Below are 12,918 nucleotides of genomic sequence, written 5' to 3'. Positions count from 1 at the left end.
ACAAGAAAACGAAAAGAAACAAAGAGAACTACTTTGCCATGTGCGGTATGAAACAGATATCTGATATGCCCGTTCATTGCCCAATAAGGAGTGTAACTAGATTAAGTTATGATTGCCTGAAGAGTTAGGTGGCAGAATGGTTTAGACGCTCACCTGCCAATAGTGTCCGTGAGGGTGTGGGTTCGATTCCCGCTCTCCCACTTTAGCCTGGAAAAATCAAAACTGAGCGTCTGGTCATTCGGATGAGTCGATAAACCGAGGTTCCGTGTGCAGCACGCACTTGGCGCACTGAAAAAGGACCCATGGCAAGCAACAGGAATGTTGCCTTCTGAAAAGAAAAAAAAAAGATGCAGAAAAACCCATTCAGATAAGTACATAAATAATCATGATTATAAGCATGCACTCAAGGCATGACTTAGCGCATGGGTTACGCTGCTGGTCAGGCATCTGCCTGGCAGTTGTGGTGTAGCGTATATGGATTTGTCCGAACGCTGTGACGCCTCCTTGAAAAAACTGAAACTATGATTTGCGTGCACGCGACGGTAGACATTTGTGGGCCGGTGGCTTAGTGGGTAATATGCCCGCCTAGGAAGTGAGGGTTCTTTGGATCGGTTCCCACATAAGGATTACTGGCTAAGAGTATTAACAACGGACAATGGGCAGTTTCTTCAACCAGCTAATTACTCTAGGCAAAAATGATTTAATAAAATAAAAAAAATGTTTGGTCTCTTGCGTGTAAGTGGTTGACCTCTTCTTTGGCCTAGGGTTTGGATACGTATGGTAGCAACAAAGGGATGGTCATGAAAAATCTTTCATTTCTTGGTTTAAACAACTTCTGATAGACATTTACCATCAAATAATGGGCTAAACTATGTAGTCCAGAATGATTATCCACAGTTTACGTGGAACATTCAAATTCATTTTTGAGAGTGAAAGGTTTTGTTGTTTTTAACATAGGTTGGATTGTAAAATTAGGCTTTTGGCCATTGTCTTTCAAAGAAGCTGTTTTTATTTTTTTAAATTTTTTTTTAAGCAGTAATCAGGATAAACTATATAGCTAATATGGAGTGATTGAGAATGAAGAACACGTGATGTATCGTTGTATTTTAAAATCAATAACAAACTAGTTACCTGAAGTAGAAATCTAGTTATGCAATGAAACTACGAACCGATTTCACAGATAATGTAGAGAGCAATAAGTAATGCTTTTGTCAGCTAGAAAAGGTCCATAATATTCTTCGGAAATTTTTACATTCTTTCGCGCATGGCTTGTTCATGCTGTTGTTTTTTTTCTTCAATATCCAATTTGCATCGTTCCTTTTATTTCGGGGGGGGGGGGGGGGGGGGGGGGGGGGGGCAGTCAATGCTTTTTTTTTTTTTTTTTTTTTTTTTTTTAAATACTTGTCTGGTCTCGTCCCACTGACATGAATATTCATCGTTTTAAGAAACAACTTCAACCGAAGCACGTACTTTCCGAATGGGATCGTGCCCTTCAGGACCGACGAAAATCGAATAAAACGCACGGTTGGGGTCCCATGATCCGCAATGAGGCTGAGGGAGTAAGTGCGACAACTTCTCAAGCCACACACCGCTTATCTCCCTGAGTCAGTCGCTCCACCCACCGACCCACCCACCTACCAGGGCCTTCAGTCAACTACACAGCGTTCGGTCAGTGTCACTTTTCAGTCTTTGTTCCCTTGTTGTTGTATTTTTTTTCTATAGATATACAGACTTGACAACAGCAACAGCAACAAATGTTAAAGGACTCTTTGTCAAGAAAGATTCCTCTGTTGAAATCCTAGCTGCTCTCCACTTGGAGAAGGCGTCGTCACAATGCATCGCGATATATATATATCAGCTTGCAAGTGTCTTTGTTTTGCTAACTTCTAAATATTTTTTCCAGGGGTTCCTTTGTGTATGGTACTTTTTTTTTTTTTTAAACGTCACCCGCTGAGCGCTTACTGAGATTCGAGGCTGAGACCCTGAGTTCGGAAGTCTGGCGGGCGCAATGGCCGAGTGGTTACAGCGTTGGACTTTCAATCTGAGGGTCCCGGGTTCGAATCTCGGTAACGGCACCTGGTGGGTAAAGGGTGGAGATTTTTCTGATCTCCCAGGTCAACATATGCATAGACCTGCTAAACGCAAGCAGAAGATCAAATACGCAGCGTTAAAGATCCCGTAATCCATGTCAGCGTTCGGTGGGTTATGGTAACAAGAACATACCCAGCATGTACCCCCCCCCGCCCCCGAAAACGGAGTATGGCTGCCTCCATGGCGGGGTAACAAACAAACAAACAAAAACGGTCATACACGTTAAAGCCCGCTCGCGTACATACACGAGTGAACGTGGGAGTTGCAGCCCACGAACGAAGAAGAAGAAGAAGAAGAAGGAAGTCTGATGTGGAAGGGTGGTGTAGTGGTTACATACCCGACTAAGAAGCGATTGTCCACGTCTTCGAGACTCATGTACAGACCGAGATTTTTTTTTTAATAAGCCCCCCTCCACTATACATTGAGTGGTGGTCTGGGTGCTAGTCTTTTATGATTAGACGATAAACCAAGGTCCCGTGTACAGCATGCACTCAACGCGCGTGAAAAAAAGCAATAAAGGACTTGAATAGTCCTGGGAAAAATCAAATCTGATATAAACAGGAATACGCTTGCGGACAGAACAAAATAATTTCGAAAAAGTTTTGGGTAGCGCTGTACTTTGGCGACGCGCTCTCCCCGAGGAATTCATCTCGAATATGACATAGAAAAATCGGTTGTGACAAAAAGTAACGCAATGCAATGCAAAGCAACGCAACAAAACAAAGCACCACACCATACCACACCACACCACACCACACCACACCATACCACACCACACCACACCACACCACACCACACCACACCGCAACACAGCACAACACAGAACAATACAACACAATGCAACACAATGCAACACAATACAATACAATACAATGCAATGCAATACAATACAATACAATACAATACAATAGAAAGTCGTCTTCTCTTCATCATCTGAAATCCGAAGGTCCTGGGGCAAAAACGAAGACCGTCGTATCTATGGACAGACAGGTGGATAGACAGACAGACAGACAGACAGACAGACAGCAAGAGAAAGATAACTTGACAGACAAGACATATTTATGATGATATATAGAAATGAAATCAAGCTGTTCACAAACGTAACTGATCCTTGCATGTTCTCTTCACGTAAACCAGATTGCCGACAAGAAGGGTAGATAGAAAATATAAAGTAAAGAAAAATGAAAATGTATGCAAAAAAATAATAATTAAAAAAAAATAATAATAAAGCAAACAACAAAAAACACCTACCATTCCTCAGAAGGGGCAAATGCCCACACCAGCAAAGAAAATAAAAGTGTACACACACACACACACACACACACACGCACACAAAACCACCCCCCTCCTTCCCCCCCCCCCCCCCCCCCCCCCCCACACACACACACAAAAAGAAATCCCAAAACCTACCAATCCACATATTTATTTTCTCTTCAGATCAACAACCAAGATGGCCGACAGGAAGAAGGGGGATAACTCTAACGCCTCGAAGAGCGGTGTTTTCGTTTACGAGGGTGGCACAGTGTTCAAGGCAGCAGAACGCGGAATCTCTCGCGAGGCCTCCACCGGTGTCTACCAAGACTGGGCCTCCCAGTATGATGCGGTAGGCTGGCTGGATGGTTGGATGGATGGATGAATGGTTTATTCATTTATATAAGGTATTGTCCCTAATGAAAGGGTGTCAGAAAAACGAAAGGTTGGAAGGAAAACAAACAAACAAACAAACAAAAAAACGAAAATCTGACAACAAACACACACACACACACACACACACACACACACACACACACACACACATATATATATATATATATATATATATATATATATATATATACATACATACATACATACATACACAGACACAGAATGTGTGAATGACTGGTGCGAAAGCGCTTTGATTTGTCTCTGCACAAGATCCAGCGCTATATAAATACCATTATTATTATTTTATTTATTAGACACACAATCACACACATACACACACGAATCTATGTATCTATCTATGTGTATCTATCTATCTATTCGTGTGTGTGCGTGCGTGCGTGCGCGCCCGCGTGTCCGTGTCTGTGTGTGTCTTTCTGTGGGTATGTATTTCTGTATATGTGTGTGTATGGGGTGAGAGGGTGGGTGGCGGGGGTGGGGGGGGGGTGGGGGGGGGGGGGCATGTGGGGGCTATGCATACATGTGTGTTCGTGTATGTGTGTGCGTGCGTGCGTGTGCGTCTGTGTGTGTGTGCGCGCTTGCGTGTGTATGTGTGTGTGCACGTGTGTGTGTGTGTGTGTGCGCGCGCGCGTGTTTGTGTGTGTTTGAACCCAGGACATGAACGACGAGAAGTACCGCGGGGCCCTAGCTGCCCACGAGGCAGTGGTCAAACTGTACCCCACTGACAGGGAGAAAGTCTTCGTCCTCGACGTTGCCTGTGGCACTGGCATCGTAGCGGAAAAGGTCAGTTCATCGTCCTCTTCGTCGTCATTGTCATCGTCATCGTCATCGTTATTGTCATCATCGCCGTCGTCAAAAATTAATTTAATCAATTAATTTATATATATATTTATTCAGTCAGTCAGTCAGTTACCATCAGTAAATAAAATTCATTCATTCATTCATTCTTTTTCTCTCCATCTCTCTCTTTCTCTCTCTCTCTCTCTCTCTAATTTGCCCCCAGTAAATAACTTACTTAACTAATTAATTCTCTCTCTCTCATTTGCCCCCCAGTAAACATGCTTAACTGATTAATTCTCTCTCTCTCTCCCTTTCTCTCTCTCTCTCATTTGCTCCCTGCAAATACACTGATTCTCTCTCTCTCTCTCTCTCTCTATATATATATATATATACATACGTGTGTATGTCTCTCTCCCCCCCCCCCCTCTCTCTCTCCTTCCTCCTCTCACCCCTCTCTCTCTCTCTCTCTCTCTCTCTCTCTCTCTCTCACTGTCCACAGCTACAGAAGCAGGGCTTCAGAAGGATGGAGGGCCTGGACCCCAGCCAGAAGATGCTGGACGAGGCCGAGCAGAAGAAGGTCTACGAGAAGCTGTATTGCTGTTACCTGGACTCCACGCCCCTGCCCATGGACCCTGGTCAGTCTGGACAATCACCCTCCTCCACAACCCTCCTCTCCCTCCTCTCCCTCCCTCCCTCCTGCCCCATTCTTACTTGGTGAAGGGGGAAGAGGCCCCTCGATGTATTCCCTGTGATGAGCCTCTCACCATGAGGCCAACAGGACTGCTGCAGCTGTTCAGAAGAGGCAGGTCAGAAAGTCACGGGCAAACAAGTTCCCTGACAATGGTATGCCTGTCTTTGTCTGCCCCAACTGTCAGCGAACATTTCGTGCGCAGATTGGACTATTCAGCCATCTGCGCATTCACAGATAGATTCATGAGCATCCTCCCCCCCACCCCACCACCACCCTCCCCCCATCCCCCAGCTGGATGACAACGATGGTCATCATCGATCTCGATGGACACACCACCGCCTCTCACTGTGAAACACGTGCTCCTTGACTGTTGGGATCTGCATGGCGTTAGACACGGACATTACACAGCGGTTTCTTTGAAGACCTTGTTTCGTGATGTCCCTCCGTCCGTGGGCGCTGATGGACTTCTTGAAAGAAGTGGACATTTTAAATCAGATTGGAAGGTTTTAAACTATGGAAGGTTTTTTTAATTATTGTTTTTATTTTAAACTTTGAGTGGAAGGCTTAAAGTGGTGACTTTCCTCCTCCTTCCCCTCCTCCTTCTCCACTGTTGATTTGTTGTTGTTGTTGTTGCTGTTGTTGTCGTTGTTGTTGTTGTCGTCGTTGTTGTCGTCGTCGTTGTTGCTGTTGTTGTCGTTCTTGTTGTTGTCGTCGTCGACGTCGTCGTCGTTGTTGTTGTTGTCGTCGTCGTTGTTCTTGGTGGTGTTGTTGTCGTCGTTGTTGTTGTTGTTGTCGTTTTTGTCGTCGTCGTTGTTGTTATTGTTGGTGCTGTTGTTGTCGTTGTTGTTGTTGTTGTGGTTATTGTTGTTGTCGTTGTTGCTGTTGTTGTCGTCGTCGTTGTTGTTGTTGCTGTTTGTTTTGCTGTTGTCGTCGTTGTTGTTGTTGTTGTTGCTGTTGTTGTCGTTGTTGTTGTCGTTGTTGTTGTTGTTGTTGCCGTTGTCGTTCTTCTTCTACTTCATTTTCGTCATCTTCTTCCTTGATATTGAAACTGAAACTTCTTCCTCCCTCTCGTGTGTGTGTGTGTGTGTGTGTGTGTGTGTGTGTGTGTGTGTGTGTGTGTGTGCGTGCGTGCGTGCGTGTTTGCGTGCGTGCGTGCGTGCGTGTGTGTGTGTGTGTGTGTGTGTGTGTGTCTGTGTATGCTTGTGTGTGTGTGTGTGTGTGTGTGTGTGTGTGTGTGTGTGTGTGTTTGTGTGTGTGTGTGTGCGTGCGTGCGTGCGTGCGTGCTTGTGTGTGTGTGTGTGCTTGCATGCTTGCAGACACGTACGACTGCGCAGTGATAGCAGGAGGCATGTGTGAAGGTCACATCCCTACGTCAGGATTACGCTCGATGGTACGCGTGGTCAAGCCAGGTGGGTATACGTTCCTCCCTAACAACATACAAAACGGAAACGATTGAAACGTTTACAGGGACAATATTCCACTTCAACATTTTCAACATGTGATAGACAATGATAGGCACTCATTTAATCATTTAGACGTCATCACTTGTTACTTTCTTCTCGACAGTTGTAAAATGTATCAACACAGTCATGTGGACAGCTTGAAGCATTATTCGTCTGATTAGGCAGGGTGTGCGGCCCGCTTTCGTGACGGTCTTTTCGTCGCTCGCAGAGCGAGAAGTAGGTCATACAACGACATCGAAACTGGCTTCTGCTGAGTTTGCCCTGCTTTTGTTCGGACAATTTTTCCGCATAGTTTATAAATAGATCAGTTCGAATACGCAATGACAGGTTTGTGACAAGAAACATGCTCAAAGTAAACTTTGAACACTTTAGCAAATAATGGGTGTAATCATAAAACCAAATTGATCTTGTAAAACTTGTCAAAAACAGTCACCGAAAATGTTCAAAATCCTTTCGTCAGAACAGCAATTTCCACGACGGAATTTTAGCCTTTCGGTTACCAGGAGAAAAAAAAAAAAAGAATGGGGACGCGCATGCACACATGATTCTCGCAAAAAACAAAAACAAAAACAAAACCGGGGAGTCCCGAAGAAGTTCCGACGAAAGTGGGTCTGTACACCCTCCTTAAATCATTGGAAAACTTAACTGAACTATTGCATACATAAGCTGATTGGAATTCTAGCCAAATGTAAAAAAAAAAACCCCAAAAAAACAAAAAACAAAAAACAAAACAAAAAAAAACAACAACCGGTGCTGAAGGGTGCAGATTACACCTATAGCTATGTACACCAATGCGCTGGGGTCTTCACCAACAGGTGGCACGGTGGTGATCGTAATGCGCGAGGCGTTCCTGTGGGAGGTGGCGGAGTACAAGGACCGGCTGGAGAAGGAGATGGGCGACATGGAGAAGGAGGGACTGTGGCGCCTGTCCTCAAGGACCCCTTTGCCCAACTACTTTCACCAGCACACTGGTGTGGTCTTCATCTTCTACAAGTCGTAGGCCTTGGTGACTTGGTGGTCCTTCCTACTCCTGACAGGGCATGTTCTAACTTTTGAACAGCGCCCGGTTTGTTTGTTTGTTTGTTTTTTGTTTTTGTTTGTTTGTTGTTGTTGTTGTTGTGTTTTTAACGGAAAACAAACCGCCATACCTTGCCAAGTTGTTTTTAACCCTTTCACCGCCAGTCAATTTAGAGTACAAAATTCCCTCGTGGTATAAACACAGAAAAGACAGTGGCTAAGAACAGCTGGGGATTCCCTCTGCGGTGTATAGAAAATATGGCCTGTCCTACCACCGAACATTAAGAGCAGTAGGTTCAATGATAACAGACCAATGAATGGTCACCTTTCAGTGACATGGGTCCTCTACCACGCCTGTGCATAAATGCGAACTTGGCGGTGAAAGGGTTAATCATCTGGGTATACAATATCATATCCACTGGCCTGATTTGGGATTTTTTTTAAATCCTATTTTACTTCTCTTTATCATCATTATTTTATTTATTTATTTATTTATTTTACAAAACGTACCTATTAAAAGACTTCAATGCGAGGTTCACTCAAAGTTAATCTTTCACCATTAAGTTTCTGTGTGAAAATCACCCCCCCCCCCCACCCCCACCCAGTGTCAAATAACTTAAAACTCAAAGCTCTCAGCACACATGAAAACATCACAGTGGGCTTGTTCACTTCAAGCTGTGTCAGTAGGGGGGAAGGTTAATCATTGTTTCGTTTCCCTGGAAACCGGGTACAGCTGTCAAGCTTTGTTTGTTACAGTGTGAAAAACGGTCCTTTTCACATGACCCCTCTTGATGTTGACTATAATCGCCAATGGCGGTGCTCTGTCTAGTTAAACTAAAGTAGCCCACAGGTGGCGAAAGAGTTCTAAGGGAACTTGTACAGTTTTCTTCTTTGCGGCATGACTGATGAAATTAATGGTGAATTTTCGGCAGCAAACAGCAGTGGATACAGCCAATGGAATGATCACTACTCATAACCAGAGATGCTTACTTGCACGTACACTTTTTTTTTCTTATTTTCATTTTATTTTATGTTATCTTATTTTATTTTTTACAATGAAAAACCACAGCTGTTAATAAATAACTTTCAAGTTTTTACTGAAATATCAATTGTTTTCAAACCCGTTTTTTTCTCTCTCTTTTTTTATCCCCCTTCCCCGCACTCTCACCCCCCCCCCCCCCCACCCCCGCCCCCCCTTCCACCCAAGCTGTTCATTGTGCACACGTAGCTAAAACAGGCGTTCGTGAATTCAATGAGAGGCCAGTGATGAACCGAATGCACCTTTTTATAATTCATGTCGTTTCTCGAAGTTTTTAAACATGTTACGATAAAACATAATATACCTGGTTTTATGAAGTCGTTCTTAACTTTATTGTGAAGCCTGTACACACACACACACACACACACACAAACAGACACACACACACACACACACACACACACACACATACACGCACGCACACACGCACGCACGCGCGCGCGCACACACGCACACACACACGCGCGCGCACACACCCACACGCACGCAAGCAAGCACACACACGCACACACACACACACACACACACACACACACACAGACACACACACACACACACACACACACACACACACATACACACACATGTTTGTGTGTGTGTGTGTGTGTGTGTGTGTGTGTGTAAGGCTACGAGTACGTAAATGTATGGAGGGGGGGGGGGGGTAAGATATTTGTTTTATTAAACATCCAGTTAGACAGAAATTTTAGACATGAGTGCGACGTGACCACAATGTAATGGATTGACATATAGGCTACAGGTTCATTCTTAATGGGAGTTAGAATCAGTCGGGATGTGAAGGATATTACTTTGATTATTATTATTAAACCACATTTCATTTCAGCATATTATATTCGTCAGGTATCAAAGATGAAAAAAAAAAAAAAAAAGAAAAAGAAAAAGAAAGAAAGAAAGAAAACAACAACAACAACAACAAAATACACCCCAAGAACATAGGGTAATATGGTATGGACGTTGTCTGAAAATCATTCTATCGCCAGTTTATTCGTGCCATGTATTCTTCTGTTTTGTACCTATTTTTTATGGTCAAGAAAAAATACTTTCAAAGGAGAGAACACCACTAATCGTTGTGTACTGCTCTGAAGAGAATTCGGTCGTACATACCTGCAAGTGCAGTTTCAGTAACCATGGTATCCGTGTGCTTGTATATTTATCGTATATTCAGAGCAATGTAGCAGATCGTTGCATAATTGATGTGTAGAGTCATACATGATATACCATCTGTAATGTATGAAAGATCAGTTGATAAATGATATTTAGAGTAGTGTATAAAATACAAGGAAGGCCTGTTGATAAGTGATATTTAGAGTGATCTATTGAATACAACTGTAAGGTTCTGAAAATCTATTGATAAATGATGTTTAGAGTGATGCATGAAATACATCTGTAATGAATGAAAGATCTGCTGATAGATATTATTTAGAATGATATATGAAATACATATGTAATGGGAGGAAGTTCTGCTGATAAATAGTATTCAGTGTGATACATGAAATGCATCTGTAATAAATGGAACATCTTTTGATAAGATTACAATATTTAGCGTGATACATGAAATGCATCTGTAATGCATGGAACATCTTTTGATAGAGATTATAATATTTAGCGTGATACATGAAATGCATCTGAAATGTATGGAACATCTTTTGATAAGATTGTAATATTTAGCGTGATACATGAAATGAATCTGTGATGTATGGAACATCTTTTGATTAGATTATAATATTTAGCGTGATACATGAAATGCATCTGTAATGTATGGAACATCTTTTGATAAGATTGTAATATTTAGCGTGATACATGAAATGCATCTATAATGTATGGAACATCTTTTGATAAGATTATAATATTTAGCGTGATACATGAAATGCATCTGTAATGTATGGAACATCTTTTGATAAAGATTATAATATTGAGCGTGATACATGAAATGCATCTGTAATGTATGGAACATCTTTTGATAAGATTATGATATTTAGCGTGATACATGAAATGCATCTGTAATGTATGGAACATCTTTTGATAAGATTATAATATTTAGCGTGATACATGAAATGCATCTGTAATGTATGGAACATCTTTTGATAAGATTGTAATATTTAGCGTGATACATGAAATGCATCTATAATGTATGGAACATCTTTTGATAAGATTATAATATTTAGCGTGATGCATGAAATGCATCTGTAATGCATGGAACATCTTTTGATAGAGATTATAATATTGAGCGTGATACATGAAATGCATCTGTAATGTATGGAACATCTTTTGATAAGATTATAATATTTAGCGTGATACATGAAATGCATCTGTAATGTATGGAACATCTTTTGATAAGATTATAATATTTAGCGTGATACATGAAATGCATCTGTAATGTATGGAACATCTTTTGATAAGATTGTAATATTTAGCGTGATACATGAAATGCATCTATAATGTATGGAACATCTTTTGATAAGATTATAATATTTAGCGTGATACATGAAATGCATCTGTAATGCATGGAACATCTTTTGATAGAGATTATAATATTTAGCGTGATACATGGAATGCATCTGTAATGTATGGAACATCTTTTGATAGAGATTATAATATTTAGCGTGATACATGAAATGCATCTGTAATGTATGGAACATCTTTTGATAGAGATGATAATATTTAGCGTGATACATGAAATGCATCTGTAATGTTATGGAACATCTTTTGATAAGATTACAATATTTAGCGTGATACATGAAATGCATCTGTAATGTATGGAACATCTTTTGATAAGAATATAATATTTAGCGTGATACATGAAATGCATCTGTAATGTATGGAACATCTTTTGATAAGAATATAATATTTAGCGTGATACATGAAATGCATCTCTACTTTATGATGGACCTTTTCATTCAGTTAGATCCACATGAATAAAACTTTTCGTCGACTGTTCTGAAGTTCACACTTGTGTGTGTGTGTGTGTGTGTGTGTGTGTGTGTGTGTGTGTGTGTGTGTGTGTGTGTTTTGTTTTGTTTTGTGTGTGTGTGTGTGTATGTGTGTGTGTGTGTGTGTGTGTGTGTGTGTGTGTGTGTGTTTTGTTTTGTATTGTGTATGTGTGTGTGTGTGTGTGTGTGTGTGTGTGTGTGTGTGTGTGTGTGTGTGTGTCTGTGTCTGTGTGTCTGTGTGTGTCTGTGTGTACGTGCGTGCGTGGGTGTGTATGTTTGTGTGTGTGTATGTTCGTGTGTGTGTGTGTGTGTGTGTGTGTGTGTGTGTGTGTGTGTGTGTGTGTGTGTGTGTTGTTTTGTTGTTGTTGTTTTAAATGAAAAATGGCTTTTGGTCGTATCTATTGTCAAACAATTTATAACCAGAGCAGAAACTGATTGTATGATGTTCCCAAATAAGATATTTGGAACATATTTACCTGTACAACACACAACAATATAGTGGGTGGATGGCCTAGCTGTAACGCGTCCGCCTAGGAAGCGAGAGAATCTGAGGGCACTGGTTCGAATCACGGCTCAGTCACCAGTATTTTCTCCCTCTCCTCTAGACCTTGAGTGGTGGTCTAGACGCTAGTCATTCGGATGAGACGATAAACCGAGGTCCTGTGTGCAGCATGCTCTTAGTGCACATAAAAGAACCCACGGCAACAAATGTATTGTCTCTGGCAAAATTCTGTAGAAAAATTTACTTCGATTGGAAAAAAAAAAATTAACACACACAAAAATGCATGCAGAAAAAAATACAAAAAAATGGGTGGCGCTCTCAGAGTAGCGACGCGCTCTCCCTGGGGAGAGCAGCCCGAATTTCACACAGAGAAATCTGTTGTAACAAAAAAGAATAATACAATACAATACAATGCAATAAGCATTAATCATCATACATTATATTAGTGTTATATTATGTTAGTGGGTGTCTTTGCGAACTGGAAACTAGGAGAAAAAAAAGTTCACGATCCTCTTTTCTTTATCCCCCAGTATCTCTTCTGTAATGTGAAAATAACTTGACAAAGAATGCATAATATACGCAAACACATTCAGGCACACACACGCAAACAGTCACCCGCCCCCCCTCCCGCCCCCTCTCCCCCCCCCCCCACAATATCTACACCCACTTGCACTCAATACGCAAACACACACACACACACACACACACACACTTTATACACC

At 41.7% G+C, this 12,918-nt stretch overlaps 1 protein-coding gene across 1 annotated transcript; it reads left to right on the top strand.

Moving 5' to 3' along the window:
* Window positions 1–1,532: 1,532 nt before the first annotated feature.
* On the top strand, window positions 1,533–11,701 carry LOC143299643 (methyltransferase-like protein 27). The gene is made up of 6 exons (XM_076612948.1): window positions 1,533–1,668; window positions 3,529–3,694; window positions 4,411–4,539; window positions 5,036–5,171; window positions 6,544–6,636; window positions 7,506–11,701. The coding sequence occupies exons 2-6, from the start codon at window positions 3,542–3,544 to the stop codon at window positions 7,688–7,690; spliced, it is 696 nt and encodes a 231-aa protein (XP_076469063.1). The 5' UTR covers window positions 1,533–1,668; window positions 3,529–3,541; the 3' UTR covers window positions 7,691–11,701.
* The last annotated feature ends 1,217 nt before the right edge of the window (window positions 11,702–12,918 follow it).

This window comes from Babylonia areolata, chromosome 25 (genome assembly GCF_041734735.1).
Source record: "Babylonia areolata isolate BAREFJ2019XMU chromosome 25, ASM4173473v1, whole genome shotgun sequence".
Lineage (NCBI taxonomy): Eukaryota > Metazoa > Mollusca > Gastropoda > Neogastropoda > Buccinidae > Babylonia > Babylonia areolata.
The sequence above is the reverse complement of the archived record's forward strand: the minus strand, read 5'-3'. Positions and strand labels throughout refer to the sequence as shown.

Coding starts and splice junctions, on each gene's coding strand:
- LOC143299643 (XM_076612948.1), top strand. CDS start 3,542: ATGGCCGACAGGAAGAAGGGGGATAACTCTAACGCCTCGAAGAGCGGT. Junction 5,172..6,543: donor GCCCCTGCCCATGGACCCTG/GTCAGTCTGGAC, acceptor GCATGCTTGCAG/ACACGTACGACTGCGCAGTG. Junction 6,637..7,505: donor GGTACGCGTGGTCAAGCCAG/GTGGGTATACGT, acceptor CTTCACCAACAG/GTGGCACGGTGGTGATCGTA.